This window comes from Tamandua tetradactyla, chromosome 6 (genome assembly GCF_023851605.1).
Source record: "Tamandua tetradactyla isolate mTamTet1 chromosome 6, mTamTet1.pri, whole genome shotgun sequence".
NCBI lineage: Eukaryota > Metazoa > Chordata > Mammalia > Pilosa > Myrmecophagidae > Tamandua > Tamandua tetradactyla.
The window spans coordinates 49989920-50012898 of NC_135332.1; the positions used below are offsets into that span (position 1 = coordinate 49989920).

Genomic DNA, 22979 nt, shown 5'->3' on the forward strand with positions numbered 1-22979 from the left:
GGTGATTATATCTAGTAATCTGATATGCAGTTTTATTTTTCATATTCATACTTGACCTACAGGCCCTTATTGTATGGAGGTGTAGTTAATAGAACTCTTTGGAAAGATTGAACCTGAAACCTTTTATTTAGACCTACTGAGAACAGTGCCACTAAAAATAATTTAACATTTTCATTCCAAACCTTTTCAGATTGTTTTTATATTCTTAGCCTTTTCCTGTCTGGATACATTCTCACTTGCCATCTTACCATTTAAGTTAGAAATTTTATTTTATAGTCCAGTATGGTACATTTACAAAGTGATGAAATTTTTTTTTATTGTACTTTTCATTCCTCTTTAAATGAAATGAAATACTCAAATAGTTTAAAAAGCAGTGTTCACATGATGGAAAAGCCCATCAGGCAAAATTAGTAAACTTGTTAGAATGCATTTGGGAAAACTTCAACTCAGACATGGCTATATTAGGTAGAAAGATAGCGAAACCTTATCAGGTTAGAGTATAGCTTTTTAAAATTCTTTTCTTCTATTATGAACAATCATATTTTGAGGGTTCCTATTCTGTGTATAATCAAATTCGATTTTATGAGTGTGGCCTCTAGTGATTTAAAAATAATACCCCATCTACATTTGCCTTGGATTTATTGAATTAAACCAAATGCTATTTTTAAAAAAGCAGTTTTATTGACATATATTCACATACCATAAAATCCATTCAAAGTGTACTATCTGCGACTTTTAGTATAATCACAGAGTTGTGCATTCATTACCACAATACATTTTAGAACATTTTCATTACTTGTAAAGAAAAACCCTTAGCATTCACCCACCTCTTAATCCCTTTATCCTTCCCCAGCCGTACATAACCACTAATCTAATTCTGTATCCATAAATTTTTTTATATTTATATTTCCTATAAATGAAATCTTACAATATCTAGTACTTTGTGTCTGATTTCTTTCTCTTAGCATGATTTTTTAATGTTATTTTTTTAATTAGAGAGGTTATAAATTTACAGGGAAAAACATGCAAAATTCAAGTTCCCATATATTCCTCTATTGTTGACCCTTTGCATTATTGTAGTATCTTGCTACAACTGATGAAAGATTATTAAAATAATACTGTTAATAGTGTATAGTTTACATTAGGTGAATTTTTTTCCCATATATTTCCCTATATTCCTATTATTAAAATAATACTGTTAATAGTGTATAGTTTACATTAGGTGAATTTTTTTCCCATATATTTCCCTATATTCCTATTATTAACACCTTGTAATAGGGTCATACATTTGTTATAATTCGTGAAAAATATTCTTATATTTGTACTATTCACCATTGTCCACGATAGGGTTCACTGTGTTATACAGTGAATATATATGTCCCATGTTTTATCTTCTAACTTTTCCTCCTAGTGACATACATGACCCAAAACTTCCCTTGTCAACCACATTCACCAACATAATTCAGTACTGTTAATTTTACACTCACAATAATGTACTACCATCACCACCATCCATTTCCAAGCATTAATAGTCAACCTAAATAGAAATTCTTCACTAATTAGGCATCAGCTCCCCTTTCTTTTCCCACGTTTTCTTTTATCCATTCCTGAAGTGGAAAAATAATTATAGGTCAAACCATTTAATGACATAGTTCATTTTTCTCAATGAGATGCTAGTTGCATTTTGGGCAGGACAAGTCTTTATTGAGCAGGGCTGCTTTGTATAATTCAGGGCATTTAGCATACCTGGACACCATTTATTAAATGATAGTGTGGCCACACCTTCACCCCCTGCCCCCAGTCCTTACCAACACCAAAAATGCCATATATACCCTGGGAAAAATACTGTCTCCCTCAGTTGTATTATCACTGAGTTAAATCATGGGTAGAAATAACATTAAAATACTCTGTTCTAGAAGGGAAAGATTATTAAAATAATACTTTAGTGAATCTGATTGTAGATACATTTTTTAAAACAATTACTGTACTTTTCCAGAGTAGTAAGCCAGAGCATTGTACCTTTGAGATTTATTTTCAAAGTTATTTAAAAAAAAGGAGGGGCTGATCTGCCCCCAAGTGTATGTGTAATCCAAAAATAAAATAAATTGTTTCTCCTTTTGGATTATCCCAAAATACTCCATTTATTAGAATGAATAATTGTATATATATGTTTAAAACTTGTATTTAATAAACCCAAGTATATACTTTTTTGATCATTTGTGGCTAGTTACTTTAATTGTGAAATATTTTTGTCTACAATTGAATATATAGAGCACTTTCAAGCATGGACTTGGCACTGCTGTAAGTGGCTGAGTTGCTCCTTTCTGGACTTAAAGCATGCCTGGAGTGTTACTTCATGCATGCCTCAGTGTACATGTTGAAAGTGATTGTGCATCCTTCTATACTACGGCAAATTCTGCATGTGTGAAGGTGTAGCTTGTCTGTACCAGAGGTCAAGACAAAAGGAAAATTTATTATAAAGAAAAAGGCTATATTAACTAGTTTTTAAATACCAAGCATTAGTAACCTTTTAATGAAATAGCTTGAAAAGGAACATAAATTTATTGAGTCTATAAAGTATCTTTTAGTTATATCTCAAATAATGATACTTTGTTATTATGTATTTTTTGGTAAGATTGTTTCTTAGGGTTTCTGTTTGGTTTGAGGCTAATAGAAAACTTACTGTGAAGCACTTTCTGATGGAAAAGGATTATAAAATTAATATGCAAATTTGCAGAATTGACTATTGTAGAATCTCACTGAAGACAGTTATTATGGAAATATTTTATGTCTTGAAATCACATGAAATTTTTCTTTGATATTTGAACTCCTCGTTTTGAATTCATTCATAGTATAAGATTTCCTTTTAAATGATTCTTGGTTCAATACACCTCATAAATTCTACTTTTTCGTTGTTCTTTAGCCACTTTATAAGTTCTTAAAATTACCACATTCTCAAATAAGGTAAAAGTTTCCTTGCCTGTTTTTGAGGATTTATGTAGTAGTAGTGATGGTATTTGAACCTTTATTTTGTTTTTGTGAAACATTCATACCTAGTTCATAAGTACAATGTTTAGGTCTAAAGCATTCCATTGTTTCCTGTTAGGAAATCTTAAAGTCTCTTCACTATTTGAATGTTATAGTGCAGTTTGTTAGCAGTTTCTAAAATGGCATTTATAATAATATTGTTACCTTTTTCATTTTTGCATGCATAAGAATTGGAGTAGTTGTAAGATCTGTACTATGAACTTAATCTTGCAAAACTTCCTTTAGGTTCAATTAGATATGTTGTAGCTGGGGAGTTAAAAAATAATATACATATTTTGAACTAGATATCTTAGCCATCACTAATACATGCTATAGCTGGTATAGTACTTAGTATTCTGTTTTTTCTTTATGACCTTTTATTGTGGTTTATTTATGACTAGTTCACATATCGAGAATGAGATGATCTCTTTCTACCTAGCAGTTTTAATTGAAGGGCTTATTTCTAAGCCATTTGAAAATTTATTTAAATAGTCTCTTGAAGAATTGCCATATAGTTTGCTCATGTTGTATAACTATTCCCATTTGTTTTGGCCATAAACTAAGTATTTTCAAGGAAAAAAGAATAAGTCTAATTTCCTAGTTTCAGAAGGGACAAATTTGCTCAAAAGAACTGAAGTATATATTAAAACATATACTAAAATATACTATAACTTTTATCAACTACATAATGCAAAATCTAAAAGTTATTTTGTAGGGTGTACCTGGTACCACGATATAGTTTCAACAGCCATGGAAATTTGGATAAGATATTATATGGGATGTGTATCTCTTTAGCTAATAAGCTTCTGACAGGTTATTATGGTGTTGGTAGGATAAGGAGTACCCTTTGCTCAGTGCAGTTGTGATCAGTCAGTTCTTTGTTACAATAGGTTGACTAATCCAAGTTTTATAAAAATAGTAAATAGAAGTCAAATGGTATTGATTGCTTTGGACAAGTCAGATAACCAAATTGCCCAGAGTTTGAGGACTCTATTATATGACCTAATTTTCCAGGGCTGCTGTTAGCAAATTACCACAAAGTAAGTAGCTTAAAACAAAAGAGATTTATTTTCCTGGTTTTGGAAGCTAGAAGTCCAAAATCAAGGTGTTATCAGGGCCGCGCTTCTTCTGAAGGCTCTCAGGAAGTATCCTTCCTTGCTTTTTCTAGCTTCTGGTAGTGGCTCCTAACAACGTTTGTCATTCCTTGGCTTGTAGCTAGCTGCATCACTCCAGTCTTTACCTCTGATGTTACGTACCTTCTTTCCTATGTCTCTTCTGTGTATCTGTATTTAAATATGCCTTGCCTTTCTCTTACAGAGACACCATTCGTTCAATGTAGTGTCCACCCTAATCCAGCATAACCTCATTTTACCTTGATTACACTTGCAAAAACATTATTTCCATTCACAGGTGTCAAAGGTTAGGACTTGAATGTATCTTTTTGGAGGGGCATAATTCAACCCACTTCAATAACTAAACTAAAATTGATCATTTATTAGGCATTAGAGGAATAAATAATATAAGATTTGAATGAAAACGTAAATATACTATCCAATGAAAGAATTTCTTCCATCACGGCTTTGTTCTTTCCTGAATGGGGTTCAGTATTCAAGTTGTGTATAGTAAATTGGTTTTATATTTTACTATCTAATAAATAAGGTTATTAACACCAAAGTTAAAACAATATAGCCTGTACTATTTAAAATATTCTGAGAATTATGGGTGAAGAAATTAAATAGTGTTGAGTAAGAAGGAATCTGAGATTAGTTTGTGTGAAACTATTAAATCCCCTCTTAACTTTCATTTGCTCTTTAAATATATTACTGTTCTTCTAGATGTTTCATATGCAGGAATATTATAAATTGGAAGCCTTTATTTTAAGTCATCCCGTTCCAAGCATACTCCCCATATTCAGGGAAAATTCATCCAATCGTTTTTGCATTAATAGATTAGATAAATTATAGATTTGGTGATTTTTGTAATTGCCATTTTCATATGTTAATTCACTCATTTTAAAGTAAAAGTTAAAGCTACATTTTCATATAAAGTGGACACTAAAAATTAACATCAAAGTAATCAGATTAAACTGAAATACAAGAATATTTACTTTAAAATAATTGCATTTTAAAAATATTTAGTTAGGATCAGTTTGTCATTGTTTATGGTGCTCATTAGTCTTTCATGTATTGTGCCATCATTGCCTATCAGTTTAGGATTATAGGTTTACTAATAGCTTTTATCTCATTTACTAATTTCATGTTGTAATTAACGTTGTTTGTAAGCATATAACTAATGGTTTGCCACATATTCTTTGAACGTGTGTTGAACCACTAATCTCTTTTAAAACAATTATAACAGAGATAATAGCATTTCTTCTTGGTAAATATATACCACATAAGTACACATATCTGAAATGCATAATACATTAAATTTAAAAAAAAGAGAATAAAGATTGGCTGCTGAATTATCTCTCTAAAGACTTGGGTTTTTAGATTCATTGGCTTATCAGTGAGGAAAGATTTATATGCCCATGTTCATGAAATGGGCAGTTCGTCTCATGCTTGTTTTTATATTTTAAAATAAATGGTGGTTTAGTATTTGAACTAAAAACATTATTTGAAGATTTTGGAAATGATAGTGTGTGTTTGCATGTTGTTAGAGAGTTTTTGACAAAAGGGTAACCCGAGCATGTAATTCATGCAGATTTGTATTTTTCCTTCCTTATGATCTTTCTACTTTTCTTCAGTCTGCATTGGATTGGTGGCCTAAGATTGATGCTGTATACTGTCACTCAGTTGAACTTCGAAATATGTTTGGTGAAACGCTTCATAAAGCAATGCAGGGTTGTGGAGCACACCCAGCCATACGTATGGCACCGGTAAGATTCATCATTAGCTTTGAATCTCACCTTCTTCCTGTTGCATTTTCAGTGTCTTCATCCCATTCCTGCTATTCCGATTATTTTAGAAAATTGAAGGAGTTTCTCCTTTTCTATAAATCTTGACATTTGCTAGTCATTGAAATATTGCTGCAATTGTAAAAGATGTTTGTTTTCCAGTGTTTCAGTGAGTTGAACTTATTTCTCTTAAAAGAAATTTTTCACACAGGTATTTGAAATCTTGTCACTTTTTTTTTTAGTTTCTTTTTTCTTTAACTCTTTTCTATGAATAAAAATATTTTTATTCCTCGTTTTTTTTGGAATGAGTAAGGGAACCTGACTCCTGGGTTAGAGTGAATGTTCCTGCTAATGCACATTTTTTGCTCATTGGATGCTGAATAATAGACATAGGAAAGTAGGAATAAAATTTTTTTTAATTATTTAATTTAGTATTTCATATGTCAGCAAATGTGCTCTGAGCATCTAAAAATAATAGTTACTTTGACAATTGAAGTTTGTTTAAACTTAACTAAAAGCAGACTTGTTTTCAAATTAGGTATTCTAACATTTCTCCTAACGTGGAATTTAAAATTCATATGGAACCACTTGAAACAGATAATTATAGGATTGTGTAAGTCATTTCTTGATATTTATGTATAGCAAGAGTATTATACATGGCAACTCTTGACATTGATTGGTGGTGCTTTGTCTTCTGCTTCTTATTTTCTATTCTTATTGGCTGCTGTCGCTCACATGATCAGATGCCAACCAGTCACTGTTTTGCATGGCAGTGGGCTTCTGTGGCTGTAAGTATTACCCATTGTAACTACCTCAGAAAAGTCCTAGTTTCTTTGACTTTTCTGTGTATAGTTACCATTTTAGTTCCATCTGTCATTTCAAAAAAATGTAGCATGCCTTCACCCTCCGATTTTATTTAGTATATTCGTCATTTCACATTTATAAGATAATTTAAACAGCTTCCTCCCTGGCATGTTTCTCTTTTTCCAATTTTCCTTAGTCAATAAAATATTTTGAGTTTATGTAGTTTTGGTTCACTCTTATCCAGCTGTCAGTAATTGTTTCTGAGGATGTTTACCTTAGAAGTTCAAATAGAGAAATTTGCTAACCCATGTATTTTGGGATTATTTAGCCTAAAGAATTATAGCCAAAAGAGCTTGTTTTATTAAATAAACTTTAAAATGCAGGGTTATTTTTTAGTTGACTTTTTAAAATACCAAGTAATTTTTTTTTAAGTTGAAAAAATTTTCCTGGTATTTGTTAATTGGAAGTGAACATAAAATACCTATTTTTAAATATGTAATTTAACTAGTCTTTTTTTTTTGGCATGGGCAGACACTGAGTTTTTTTTTTTAATACTTTTGGAAAACTACTAGAAAGAAATCATTTAAAATTATTTATTTACCTATTTAATTTTTCTAGATATCTTCTGAGTAGTTAGAACCTTGACTTTTTGTTTTAACGTACTTCCTCTTCTGGTAGAAAATTAATGGCCTCTAGTACCAGGAATTGGTGTAAAGTTAATATTCACTTCTTATTTATCTTCAGTATCCAGATTACCAGCTATCCATAATTTAATTTTCTGTACATGAGGATTTAAAGAAACTAAATTTTTCTTTTAAACAAAGTCTGATTAATAGCCTGAAGATATTCTCTACATTTAAAAGTCAGTTTACTTCTTAGCTCTAAGTAGAGCTAAGAATCAGCTAAGTAGCTGATTCTAGGAGCTGTAAAACCATACTACTGATTATTATTTCATACAGTAGCAGAGAGGATTTCCTCTTTTGATGCAAGCGTACCTGTGACAAAATTTTATTTCTTTATTTCTAAATATTCTCTGAAAGCGTTAGTATACATTTTATCTTTAAAAGTCATTCTAGGGAGGGCCACGGTGCCTCAGCAGGCAAGAATGCCTTCCTGCGATGCCAGAGGACCTGGGTTCGATTCCCGGTGCCTGCCCATGTTAAAAAAAAAAAAATCATTCTAAAGCTGTTTGTGTGTTTATTTTTGTATGTATGTATATTTGTACATAGTGACTAAAGGGCAAGTTTCTCAATGGGGAAAATAATTAGCAAATTAATATGAAGCTTTTTAAAATATGGGGGGGTACAAGGGTAGTTCAGTGGTAGAATTCTCGCCTACTATGTGGGAGACCTGGGTTTGACTCGTGGTCCATGCACGCCCCCAAAAAACAAACAAGCAATAAAAAAAACAAGCAAACAAAACTACAAATAAATAAATAAATAATAAAATTATAAAATTTAGAATTTGAACAATTTTGGGGATGACTCGCACCCCTCCTATACCTGGTTAGCAAACAGACAACAAATATGAAAGTCTTGAACTGTGTGTACCATACACAATGCTAATGCTAGGGAAAGGATGAACTAACAGATATAGCACTTTCCCTCACACACGTTCCAGTGTTGTACCACTTTTGCTTGAAGACTCCTAATCAGCCAATACAGGGTGGGCATAAAGTGTGGGTTGCTGTGAAAGTAGCAATGAAAGGAGTTCAGTCTGTGAAAAAGTAAAATGATATAGATGTTTCCAGGTTTTACAACCACACTGTATTTTAGAGACAGGTTACTTGTTGGAAAGAGCTGCTTGAAAATTTTTTCTCCAACCAAATTACTATCATGGCCCTATCACTTCCAGCCATCACTGATCCTCTCTCTTTTTCTGAATCTCTATAGAACACATTTGTTTCTTTCATAAGGCAACAGTGCAGTTATTTGAATAAAGTTATCTTGTATCCCTAAGGGTTCTTTATATATATGTGTGTGTGTATGTATGTATGTATTTATAATTATATATACATAATTTTGGCATTGGAAGGGGTTTTATTATTACAGCTTTCTTTAAAAGTGTGTGTGTATGTATATGTAGTGTTTGATTCATTTTTATAGCTAAGAAAACTGAGACTGAAATAATGTTGAAATGAATTATAAAAAGTCACATGGTTAGTGAATGGTCAGTTAGTGTTAGTTCTGAGTTTCTTGACATTCAGTCCAGTTTCCTTATCAGGTTCTTCAGCTGTCTTCTTTCACTAGCATGTTAGCTCGATGAAAACCTTTTAGGACAATATATATACTTGAAGAAGTATATATTTCTTGAATGAGTGAATAAACTTCTTGCTTGACCTGGTTTCAAAACTCTTGTCCACCTCCTCACTTGCCCCTTATCGGAAGAGAAAAAAAAAAACAAAAACAAAAAACTCTTGTCCATTTGGTTTGTTTCTCTTATGGAAAGAATCTTTTTATTAAAAAAAAAATAATTTAAAATGACGTGTTAATATTTGATTTTGCTGTTTCAGATGTGGTTTAATCAGTGATGAGAGCTATTAACTGGCTGTATCTCAATACTGCATTTCTGTTAATACATCTAAGATTGTATAATCTGATATTGAGCTTTTGTCATTAAAACTTTCTAGCCTTTTTCACATGAACTACTATTGAGTTGTAGCTTTTCTGTTTTATCCTTATGTAGTATTTTTTTATTATTTTGAAAGGTTTGTCTTAGCAAATGTTATTTTAAAACTATGAACTCCCGCCTTTATTAAAACTCAGGTCTGCTATTTTTTAATAGATGTTTTCACAAGTCTGTATGATTTCTGCACATTCTGTGTCTTACAAAGGGGATCATAGCTCAGCAAATACTTCTTACATGCTTATAATTCAGTCATTGTGGTCTTACTTAGGTCCACAGATGGTTTTGACCTGTAATAGATACCTGAACAAATTAAATTGAATGCATTTATTTGCTTATCTCAAGTCTTACATTTCCTATTAGGTGGCCATGCTGGAACAAAATTTACTTCCTGATACCTGTGATTAAGTGATGACATAATTAAACTAATATTGACTTTTTGAAATGATTACTTGATAAACTAATTCTTATATCTATTGAGTTTTTTGTGATCTGGTGTTCCTGTTCAGTGGTTGCATGAGGAAGAGCAGTTTGGTAGTTACATCTTAGTAAATAAATTTGTTCAATCAAATTTCACCCTAATCTGAGGTGTTACCTTGACTAACCAAAAAAAAAGAAAAAGAAGAGAGAGCTTAAAAAAAGAAATAGTAAGAACAATTTATTAAATACATTTGGTAAAACATTTGCTTTGGGGTTATAAAGATTTGAAATTTTTGCAGTTTTTCTACAATGACATTCTTGAACATAAATGTATATATTAAATAGCTATTCTTTTCTTCTGAAGGCGAAAAACCTTCAGTGTTCTTGGATATAATGACAAATGTAAATTGAGAATAGCTGCTCTGTGTTACGGAAATGAATCTCTACATTTTATCTTTGAAAGACAACCTTGTTGGACATTTCCATTATAGGTGCATAGATGCTGGCTGGTCTGTTGTCTACATAGTTGCATATATGCTTACTAAAGGCGTACATATCAAAAACAGATATTTTGTGTCCTCTTAAATGAAAAAGATGAATGTTTTATAAAAATGAGAGGAAAGGTGCTATTGGATCCAGAATATAATTGTTGGATTTTCAGTTAAATAACATCCATAATTAATTATTTTAGCTCATCATAGTGTCTCTAGTTGAAATTTTCAGTGATTTAATCTTTCTCAAAGAGTTCTTTGTGGTGTTTTTTGAGCATTCTTCAGGCAAAATGTGTACATTCCAGAACTTGAGAGAGAAAGAATGCTATTGAAGGAAAAAGGTGAACCTACAGTTAAACTGTTAAATACAGTGATTGCTTATACAGCATATTCCATCAGTTCTAAGAAGCACACATTTTTACTTTTAAACATTTCTGAAATTAGGGATGCATCTTACTTTTTATGGTACCTTACAATTGTAATTGACAGTGCTTTTCATTTCTTGTGGTACTGAAATAATGGTGTGCCTTATAAATTGATAATGTTTTAAATTCTATGAAATATTTGTATTTATGTGAGTGGGTGTTTGTTAAGTGAGTTGTCAAGTGTTTGCATTATGAAAGGTATAGATAAGATATTTTTGTCTCATTTTTCACATTTTGGAAATTTTTTTTTTTTTACATGGGAGTCAACCTGACATTAATGCTTTTGGTATTTTAATAGATTTTTAGTTTAACTTTATTAGATAAATTATGTAAGATAATATAAATGGTGTAAAAATAATTTTCATTGTTTTACTTACTGTTAGTGTTTCTATCCATACCACACATTTGGTGATATAAAATAGTTTTTGTTTTTTCAAGCCTTTTAGAATTCTTTTTAATAAGTTGGATAGCTATTCTTCTGAATCTGATGTCTGATTGTTACAAATTGATATCATGTTTTTGTTTTTAGAGTCTTACATTTAAGGAAAAAGTCACGAGCCTTAAATTTAAAGAAAAACCTACAGATCTGGAGACAAGAAGTTATAAATATCTTCTGTTGTCCATGGTGAAATTAATTCATGCAGATCCAAAGCTCTTGCTTTGTGTAAGTATTCTTTATTAAAATGCTTTGAAATTATTATACTAACTTAACTTGGTTTGACTGAAATGCCAAAACCTTGAAGTGCTAAAACGTGCTTGCTGACATTTTCTGATAATACCTGAAACCTAAGACTTATCCCTAAGAAAATGGAATTCTAGGGAATGCTAATATAATTAGATCAGTTTCTTATTCTTCTTAGTTTCCCTTATCATTAAACTAACATACCTTGGTGGAATGTTCTGTCCTTACCCTGTTACCAAGTGAAATATTATTTAGAGATGATCCTGTGTGGGTGGTGTGGGTGACAGTCAATGGGGTAGAATCAGCGAAGAAACCATAAATCGCAGTGCTTTACTTTTTTTTTTTTTTAATCTTCAAATGCTATTGCCAAGAAATTTAGTGTTTCTGTTCTTCCTATCATCAGCTTTTAGTATCACTGGCTCTGTCTGCAAATACTGTTTTGAAAGGAGAGGGAGATGAAAATGGGTGTGGTTAGTAGGCAATTATTGTCATAACTCTGCTCTTACTTCCTCAGATGGTATTAGACTTCTGAGAAATCATTCTGGTACACAGAGTAATTAGGAACTAACAAATGTAATGAGTAATAGCTATATGAAGTGATTAAAAGCTTGGGCTCTGGAGACAGACACTTACTAGCAGTGTGATTTGGTTGACTGACTTAACCTCTCTGAGCCTTAGTTTTCTCATCAGTAATATTTTGGAATAATAATAGTTCCTACCTGAGAGGGATTGTTAAGATTGAAATAGTACATATAATGCTTTTAGGAGCAATACCTGACTAAAAATAAGAAGTAAATAAATGTTAGTTATTATTGCTGTTAATAAAATACACTTAACATTAACATTAGTTTTATTAATGCCCCAAATGTGACATTCACATATTGTCAGGCTCATAGTATAGACTTCTGTGGAGTCTCTCCAGTCCCTGAATAGCATCATCAAGAAAGATTTCTTAATGTTTTGCTCAGCAGCAGGCTTCTTGAGTGCTAAGATGCTTTCAGTTTTTTGATGGCATCCTTTCTAATTACTGTAATGTTAGGTGCTCATAAGTTGATGTTCTGAAGTTAAAAAAAAGTATGTGAATTTTTTTTTCAGAAGAGAGATTTGGGTGGAGGGAGAAGAAGAGAGAAAAGAATCCCAAAAGATCAATGACCCAAAAGAAGGCCTGTGATATTAAGTGCTTGAAAAGCCCATCCAAATTTTTCTAAGGGAATAAATTAGCTAGAACTTTGGCATAGAAAAATTCCATAAATTCATCCAGTGGAAGTCTATAAAAGTAATGAAATACCTTTTCTCCTCATTTCTTTGTTATATAGCAAAACTTTCTTGTGGTGGTATTTCATCATGCTTATCATATAATGTGTTAGTATTACTCTGTTTTCATGACTATAATTCAGGTCTAGAAAATGCACTAGGTTCACTGGTGCTTTTGTGTTAAGTTTTTTATTGTTTGAAGAGCAAAAATTTAAGCAGAGCTTACTATTTTTCAGGTTTAAAATTTAGCAAGCAGAAAAGTGGCATTTAAAATTGAAAATATTTTCTTTGCTGCCATCTAGTGGTTAAGCAACTTCTCTCAAAGTAACCATAGTAACATTTATAAAACAGGGAAAGATTTGTTGCAGATACTTATTTTGTATTTTATATATACAAATTCTAAATCTTGGTAAATAGGCGAAATATAGGAGTAATTATTAGATGGTCTCAATCATGGTATGTTTAAAGTAGTATGATTGTATTATTGTCTTCATCCCTACCATCCCTATCCTGATCCATATTATTCTTATTTTTTTCAAGTCTCCTAACTGCTCAGTTTATATCCTTTCTTACCTCCCTCTAATTATTTCTTTGAACTGAAGTTATGGTGATCTTTTCACACAGCAGACTTAATCATACCCTTTGCCCAGCTGAAAGCCCTTTAATTAACATTACTCGTGGTAGAAACAGAAATCCAAATAAACCTCAAAGTTTAAGGAAAAGTTTGACTCCTACTTGTCAGTTCTGCCACATCTTGAATTGTAGTTTTCTTTTCTTCTCTACTCTAGTCACAGTGGACTTCCTTTCAGTCCCTCTTATTTACCCCATTCTCAGACCTACTCTCATACTCACTATTCTCTCTGCCTAGGATATGTTCCCCTCTTCTTTTCACATAATAGTTCCTGTTAATTCAAAGCTGCTATTACTATTCTAAAGAAACCTTCCTGACTTGGCCACATTTTCCTGTTACAGACTCTCAAAGCAGCACATACCTTCATAGAGCTCATCTCATTTTACATTTGTTCATCTGATTATTTTATTAATTTTTGTCTTCTCCGTCGGACTACATGTTCCCAGAGGGGAGGAAATACATCTTTTTCTTCATTGTTGTCTCTGTGGTGTTAAATAAATAGATTGGCTTGTGAGTGAATGACTATAAATGTCAGAAAATAGGCTAACAGTTTTGGATTACAGATATTCTGTGATGAGGGTGTACTTTAAATCATTTTGGTAGGAAAAAACCCGTAGTTAGCAAAATAAGAAATTGATGCTACTTGCACTGGCCTCATTTAATTGAACCACATCTTATTAAAGTATAAATAGATGCTTCCAAGTTACAGGAAACATTTTGCTCTCTTTAGTAGGTAGAAATTCACATTTATGTACACCTTTAATTTGCTTTATTTAGTACAGTATTTCCTTAAAGAAAAGGACTGAAGAATGGGTATCTGGAAATGTGGATTCTAGCCCTCCCTGGACATCACCTCTGTGGATTTGGCAGATCCTTTGTACTGGACAAGAGATTGCTACACAGGATAATCATGCAGTCCTTATCAACATGCGTGTTCTTTGCTTTCAAATTTATATATTTATGTATATATATAAATCATTTATAACATCAAAACCAGTGAGTTCCAAACCAAAGGGTTAGCCCCTGGAAAAAAATTATTTACCCCTCATGTTACTGATATAATATCCTAACTGAGAAGGAAATACTTAATTTTTTTTTCTTTTAATTAGGCTTTTCCTTGGGCCTTACTTACATTGATAAACAATCATACATGTGGATTAAGAGAATCCTGACATAAGCAGTTTTTTTTTTTTTTAAATTTCACAATTTTTTTGTTGAGATATTATTCGCATACATAAAATTCACCGTTTTAAAGTGTACAATTCAGTGGTGTTTAGTATATTTACAAGGTTGTGCAATCCTCACCACTTCTAATTCTAGAATATTTTTGTCACCCCCCAAAAAAAAACCTCCTTATCTATTAGCAGTTTTTCTCCATTCCCTATTCCCTTTAGCCTCCAGAAATAGATTTTTTTTTAATTGAAAATTGCTGATTTTCATTGCAGAATCCAAGAAAACAGGGACCTGAAACCCAAGGCAGTACAGCAGAATTAATTACAGGGCTTGTCCAACTGGTGCCACAGTCACACATGCCAGAGATTGCTCAGGAAGCAATGGAGGTAAGGGGAAAATGAATTCTGAAAATCAATTCTGGAATTGAAGAAAGTGTCATAACTGTATATTTTTGATGTTTCTTTGACATGTGGTTTGTGTGAGCAGTAGGTAGATATCATTTCTGGAAATGGTATGTTTGTATCTATATACTGTTTTTAAACTCCATGGGAGAAAGAAATGGTTTAGTTGTTTTATATCACATATAGCAGCAGCGTTGTGCAAATTCTGATGCTTAATTAAAACAGTCAGCATTTTCTAATTGCATTTAATTTTTTGAATTTTAAGTATGTATTGATTTTTAAATTGCTGGGTAATTCACACACTATAAAGGTCGTCATTTTAAGTGTATAATTCACTGTTTTTTAGTATATTCACAGGGTTATAGAATTAATACCACTGTGTACTTCGAGAACATTTTTGTCACTCAAAAAGAAACCCTAAAACTTCCTATTCCCCCATTCCTCCAGCCCCTGGGAACCACTTATTTAAGTTCTGTCTCTAAATATTTGCCTAATCTGTACATTTCATGTAAGTGATATATACATGATATACATTTTGTGTCTGGTTTCTTTTACTTAGCATAAGTTTTCAAGGTTCATCCATGTTGTAGCATGAATTAGTGTTTCATTCTATTTTACAGCTTAATAGTATCCTATCAAATAGCTCTATCACAGTTTGTCTATCCATTCATCAATTGATGGACATTTGGATTGTAGAAAACTTTTTGAGTATTATGAAACTGCTGCTACAAAGATTCATGTATAACTTTTTGTTTAGACATATCTCTTGGGTATATACCTAGGAGTAGAATTGCTTGGTCATGTGGTAACTCTGTTTACTTTTCAGTAACTACCAAACTGTTTTCTAAAACACTGGATCATTTAATATTCCCACTGATAGAATGTGAGGATTCCAGTATCTCCACATCCTTGTCAACACTTGTTATTGTCTAGCTCCCTCTCCCTATCCCATATTATCAATAGCCGCTCCCACCATGAAAAAGTAAGAATGGGCATAGCCTAAATACCCATAAAGAATGGGAGAAAGATCAAAGGTGATGGTGGCGTTATACAGAGAACGTAGGGTTTAACAAACGAATATCATTATATTGATATTTCGTTTAGTCTCCAGTATCTTTGAGCAGCTAGAACTAAAAACCTAAAAATGGTATGGGTTACAATTCCATACCAAACTCTGAAATCTCTTCTACAGCTAATTGTTACGATATGCTTTGAAATTTATTGCTTTTTTGGTATATATGTTATTTTTCACAGGAAAGAAAAAAAAATTCCTTCTAGCCTCCAGTGTTTTGGAGCAGCTAGAAGGAAAAATCTGATATCGTGGAATGGTAACACATAACAAACTCTGAAATCTGTTTTAAATCTGCTTGTTGAAGTGTATTTTGAAAACCATTACATCTTCCTTTTCTTTGTATATATGCTATATTTAACAATAAAAATGTTTAAATCCCCCAAAAAGTAAAAAAGTATATTTTATGAGGATTATTTGATAAATATGATTTTAGTTAAAATAAACTTTATTGAGGTTTAATTTTCATGAGTAAAATTATAAAAGTTTTAAAGTATTTCTATCATCACAGTTAGTTTCCCTGTGTCAGCCTCTGCCTCAGCATCAACATCAGTCCTGCTCTAAGCTCTGTCGTTATAAAGGTCAATTTTGCCAGTTCTAGAAGTTCATATGAATAGAATCTTAAAGTATGTACTGTTTTGGGTCTGGATTCTTTCACTCAACAAGTTTTTCCAGATACATCCATGTTGTGTTTATCCCTGATAAGTAACTATTGATGATTATGACCACAATTTATATATTCATCTGTATGAATTTCTGTGAACATATCCAACACTGCTGAAAATAACCTTGTGCCCCTGTGTAGTTCCTCCCGTTTTTGATCCCTGCTTACCCCGCTGCCTCCTCAGCAATCATTAATCTCCTTTCTTTCATTGTAAATTAGTTTGTATTTTACATAAATGAAATCATGAAATATAGTTTCTTGTCTATCTTTGTTAACTCAGCATAATTACTGATATATTCATCCATTTGTTGCATGTATTGATTATTTATTAATTTATGCATTTCAAAAAACATTCATTCCTTCTTGTTGCTGAATAGTGTTCCATTACATGGATATACCACAAGTTGTTTATCCACTCACCTGTTGATGGACATTTGTGTTGTTTCTGGTTTTGGTATTACAAATAAAGCTCTAGGATAAATCTAAATCTAATAGAGATTTATGTACAAATCTTGTGTGTGAACATATGCTTTCATTTCTCTAGGAGTGCAGAAATCTAGTTACATGGTCTTTATGAGAGAGACAGCTTAAGTATAAGGGCACTGGGAAGTAGAAAGTACAAAGACGAAAATGTATGCCATGCAAATATTAACACAAGAAAGCTGATGTAATATATCTAGAGTTATACAGTTTAAAGTAAATTTCTAAAGATAAAGATGGATGTTTTATTACAAAGAGATCTGTCTAATCTATCCAGAAAATAAAAATGTATGAACTTAATATCTAAATATGTAAAGTGACTATTGACAGATGTAAAAGGAGAAATAGACAAAGCTGTACACTTGAGCACATCTCTCAATAGCTGATAAAACAAACAAGCAAAAAATAAGTCAGTAAGGAATAGAAGATTTGAACAATACAGATAACAGATTTGGCCTATATGCCACCTATAGAGCCCTACACTCAATAAATGCATTTTTTTTCAAGTAACATGGAATATTTATGTATCTGAACATGAAGCAAGTGTCAGCAAATTCCAAAGATTAAAATATTTCAGGATAGCTATGACTGCAGTGAAATTAAGCTAGAAATCAGTAACAAAAAGATAACTTAAAAATATTTATGAAATATCAAATGACTCCACTGTGATTTCATCCATGCACTGCTAGTAGAAATGCAAATTGGTACAACTACCACTGAAAGTTGTTTTGAAATGTGTGCTAAAGCTAGACATAGACCAAACAATTCCAATCCTAGGTGTATGTCTAGCAGAAATGCATTAGTGTGTTTATCAAAAGACATGTACAAAAATGTTAGCAAGAATTTATAATACAAGAAACACAAAAATCCTGGAAACAATCCAAATCTATCAGCAGTAGAATGCATACATAATTTTGGTTATATTTGTTCAATTGGATAGTATACAACAATGAAAAAGAATGACCTACCACAGAATCTCACAGACAAAATTTTGATTGAAACAGAAAAGAGGAATTACTGTATGATTTCATTTACATAACTTTTAAACATAGGCAAAAGGAATCAATAGTGATAGAATTCACAATAGTGGCTTACCTTTGTTGAAGGACTAATGACTAGGAAGAGATGTGAAAGAGACTTCTGGGGTGTTGGTAATATTGATCTGTGTGATGGTTACATAGGAGTGCATACATTTATGAAAATTCATTGAGCTATATAATTAAGATTTGGTACTTTGCTGTATATACTATATGATTCTAAAATATTTACCAAGTATAAGCACTCATTGTTTTTATTTGTATACATTGCTATTTGCCCTATAAATTGGTACATTTCTTACATTCTTTTTGGAAGGTCATTTGACAGTATTTGGCAGGAACTGTATGAGCATACATATTTTTGCTCAAATAATTCCATTCCTGTGATTTTTTTACTCTATGAATATAATTCAAAAGGAAAAAACCAAACACAGAGATGCTTATTACTCTTCTAAATAATAGGAGGCCATTAAGAAAACTTTAAATATTCATTAGCAAGAGAAGGGGTTAATGTTCAATAGCATAATAGACAGAACCTTGAAGCCATAAGAAGAAACAGAAGAACATTGATAAAGGTAAATACATAGGTAAATGTAAAATCCTGTATTAAGTACTTTTGATTTGTAAGTGCTTTTCCCCCAAGTGACTTAAATGGTAAATGTGTACACAATAATTAAAATTATTTTAATGGACATACTATATAGAGAGAGGTAACCTGAGTCAGTATCATTATAGAGAAGGAGAGACAGAGATGTATGGGATTAGAGCTTTTTTTTTTTTTTTTTTCCCTTCATCAAGCTTACATTTTATTTGGAGGAGAAAGACGATAAACAGAAAGACGAATAAATGGTGACTGTAGTTTGTAGTTTCAAGTAGAGTTATTGGCTATGAAGAAGTCCTATAACAGCACAATCCACACAGGTCTTTCACACAATTGTCTTTAAGGCTTAAGGATCACAGTCTGTGCACTTAATGTTAATTGCTCAAAAAATCTCAAGTACTTTACATGTCTTTCCTAAACACAAAATGAACAAAAAATTGCCTCTAGCAATATTTCTTTAGTTTACCTTTTCTCTTTGCTTGATCTCCTTACTCCTCTCCTACCCCATCTCAGTTCCCCTGTAGCCCCTGCTTAGATCTTTAGAGAATTCAAAGATAAAATGCGATTAGAGCATTTTTATATTACTAAGTTGATATTAATTTTAATTGTTATTAATTTAAGAGGTCCATTGCAATCACAAAGGTGTGCACTAAGAAAATAACTAAAAAATATAGAGAAAAGGCGAGAAGGGAATAAAAAAGGTACCATGTCTTAGTTTGCCAGGATGCCATGACAAAAAATACCATACAAATTAGCTTAAACAATGGGAATTTATTGTCTCGTATTTGTGAAAGATAGAAGGCTACTTCCTCCCAGGGTCAGTAGTGTTTTGGTGCTGGCTTGCCATGGATCCTCGGGGTTTCTTGGCTTTTTGTCACATGATGATGTTCTCTCCTTTTACATCTGGTTTCCTGCTTTTCTGTGGACTTCTCTGACCCTGGTTTCTTGTTTATTCTCTTTATAAGGCCTCCAGTACTCTGGTTTAAGGCTCATCCTACTTCAGTTGACCACACCATACCTAAAAATAACATCTTTAAGAGTTCCTATTTGTAATGGGGTCACATCCACAGGAATACAGATTAAAGTTAAGAATATGTAATCTACCATAGTATACTACAAAAAATCAAATCAATACCAAAAGAAGACAATAATGGAGTACTTAAGAACAGAAGACATATAAGGTATATGGAAAACAGCTAATGGTAAATGTAAATTCTTCCTTATTGGTTATTACCTTACATGTAAATGGATTAAACTTTCCTATTGAAAGGCCGAGATTGGCCCATTGGGTGAAAAATCATAATCCATCTATAGCTGACTTCATAAGACTCGCTTTAGATACAAAGGCATAAAGAGGTTGAAAGTAAAAGGATAGAAAAAGATATTTCATGCAAATTGTAACCAAAAGAGAGCTGGAATGGCTATATCATCATGAGACAAAATAGATTTTATGTCATAAAAGTTTTCAAGAGACAGAGAAGGACACTATATATTGAAGAAAGGTTCAATTTAGCAAGAAGGTATAACAATTAAAGACTTATACATACCTAACAACAGAGCCCCAAAATATGTGAAGCAAAAATTGATAGAATTAAAGGACAAATAGATAGCTCTACCATAATAGTTGGAGATTTCAGTACATCATTTTTAATAATTGATAGAATATTTAGATGAGTATCAGTAAGGAAATAGAGGACTTGAACCACACTATAAACCAGTTATACCTAACAGATATATAGAGAGCACACCATCCAACAACAGCAGATTATACCTTCTTTTCAAGTACACATAGATCATTTTCCAGGATAGACCATATGCTAGGCTACATCTTTTTCATTTTTTAATCCAATTTTATTGAGATATATTCACACACCTTAGAAACCATCCTGAAGTACACAATCACTGATTCACAGTATCATCACATGGTTCTGCATATGGCCCCATGATCAAATTTTCATTATTCCAGAGAAGAAATGAAAAAGAAAACCCTAATTCTCCCATACTCCTTACCCCACATATTATTGACCTATAATGATGGTGTGGTACATTTGTTACATTGATGAAGAAGTATTAAAATATTACTATTAACTATCATCCATAGGTACATTTTAAATCTTAACAAATTTTAAAAGATTGCATGTATACGAAGTATCTTCTCACAATGGAATAAAGCTAGAAATAAATAACAAAAGGAAACTGGGAAAATGTACAAATTTAATGAAATTAAACAACACCCTTTTAAACAACCAGTGGGACAAAGAAAAAGTTACTAGGGAAGTTAGGAAATACTTAGAGACAAATAAAAATAAAAACACATCATACCAAAACTGTGGGGTGCAGTGAAGGCAGTGCTTAGAGGTAAATTTTAGGTGTAAATGCCTACATTAAAAAAGAGTTAGGGGATCACTTGGGAGAAGATGGCGGCTTAGTAAGACGCGCGGGTCTTAGTTCCTCCTCCAGAAAAGCAACTAAAGAAACAGAAACAATACGAAACAGCTCCCGGAGTCACGACAGAGACCAAAAAGACAGCGTACCCCATTCTGGAACGGCTGAACGGGTAGGGAGAATCCACTGCGGTGAGATACCCGAAGGGCGCACGTTTTCCCGGCTGGGGCGGCTGGCGACTGGGGTTCCCTCCACGCACGTGGCTCCCCGGTCTGACTGGGAACATTGGATAGTGGGGCCCTCCTGTCATGCTTGGCGTCTCGGGCCAGCTGGGCAATTTGGACCGGCACTCCCCCAAGCCGCGGCCAGCGACCCCTGCCTCCACGCGCGGTTTCCCAGCCAACTGCCCCGCAGACAAACGACCGCCACGAGCGCCACCTACTGGGCAGGAAAAGAAAAACAGAGCCCAGAGATTCCACAGAAAAACCTTTCAACCAGCTGGGTCCCACACCCAGGGAAATCTGATCAAATGCCCAGACACCAGCAGAAAATAATGGATGACGCTCGGAAAATTGAAGATATGGCCCAATCAAAGGAACAAACCAATAGTTCAAATGAGATACAGGAGCTGAGACAACTAATGCTGAATATACGAACAGAAATGGAAAAACTCTTCAAAAACCAAATCAATAAATTGAGGGAGGACATGAAGAAGACATGGGCTGAACAAAAAGAAGAAACAGAAAATCTGAAAAAACAAATCACAGAACTTGTGGGAGTGAAGGACAAAGAAGAAAAAATGGAAAAAACAATGGATACCTACAATGGTAGATCTAAGGTCAAAGAGAAAGAGAGGATCTTGAAAGCAGCAAGAGAAAAACAATCTGTCACATACAAGGGAAACCCAATAAGACTATGTGTAGATTTCTCAGCAGAAACCATGGAAGCTAGAAGACAGTGGGATGATATATTTAAATCACTAAAAGAGAAAAACTGCCAACCAAGACTCCTATATCCAGCAAAATTGTCCTTCAAAAATGAAGGAGAAATTAAAGCATTTATAGACAAAAAGTCACTGAGAGAATTTGTGACCAAGAGACCAGCTCTGCAAGAAATACTAAAGGGAGCACTAGAGTCAGATACGAAAAGACAGAAGAGAGAGGTATGGAGTAAAGTGTAGAAAGAAGGAAAGTCAGATATGATATATATAATACAAAAGCCAAAATGGTAGAGGAAAACATTATCCAAACAGTAATAACACTAAAAGTTAATGGACTGAATTTCCCAATCAAAAGACATAGAATGGCACAATGGATTACGACCCAGCAATACCACTGCTAGGTATCTACTCAAAGGACTTAAGGGCAAAGACACAGACGGACATTTGCACACCAGTGTTTATAGCAGCATTATCTACAATTGCAAAGAGATGGAAACAGCCAAAATGTCCATCAACAGATTAGTGGCTAAACAAACTGTGGCGTATACCTACAATGGAATATTATGCAGCTTTAAGACAGAATAAACTTATGAAGCATGTAATAACATGGATGGACCTAGAGAACATTATGCTGAGTGAGTCTAGCCAAAAACTAAAGGACAAATAGTGTATGGTCCCACTGATGTGAACCGACATTCGAGAATCAGCTTGGAATATATCATTGGTAACAGAGACCAGCAGGAGTTAGAAACAGGGTAAGATAATGGGTAATTGGAGCTGAAGGGATACAGACTGTGCAACAGGACTAGATACAAAAACTCAAAAATGGACAGCACAATAATACCTAAGTGTAATGTAACTAGGTTGGAACACTGAATGAAGCTGCACCTGAAATATGGTTTTTTGTTTGTTTGTGTGTTTGTATCTTTTGTTTTTGTTTTTTCTTTTTCCTTTTTATATATATATATATTTTA

At 32.9% G+C, this 22979-nt stretch overlaps 1 protein-coding gene across 4 annotated transcripts in view; it reads left to right on the forward strand.

Moving 5' to 3' along the window:
* The window catches only part of NF1 (neurofibromin 1), a 354325-nt gene that overhangs the window by 128985 nt on the left and 202361 nt on the right, over positions 1-22979 (forward strand). For all 4 annotated transcript variants that reach the window (XM_077165250.1, XM_077165251.1, XM_077165252.1 and 1 more), the window contains exons 12-14: positions 5774-5905; positions 11218-11352; positions 14701-14814. In XM_077165250.1, the coding sequence (XP_077021365.1) occupies positions 5774-5905; positions 11218-11352; positions 14701-14814 (381 nt within the window). The remainder of the gene's footprint in view (positions 1-5773; positions 5906-11217; positions 11353-14700; positions 14815-22979) is intronic.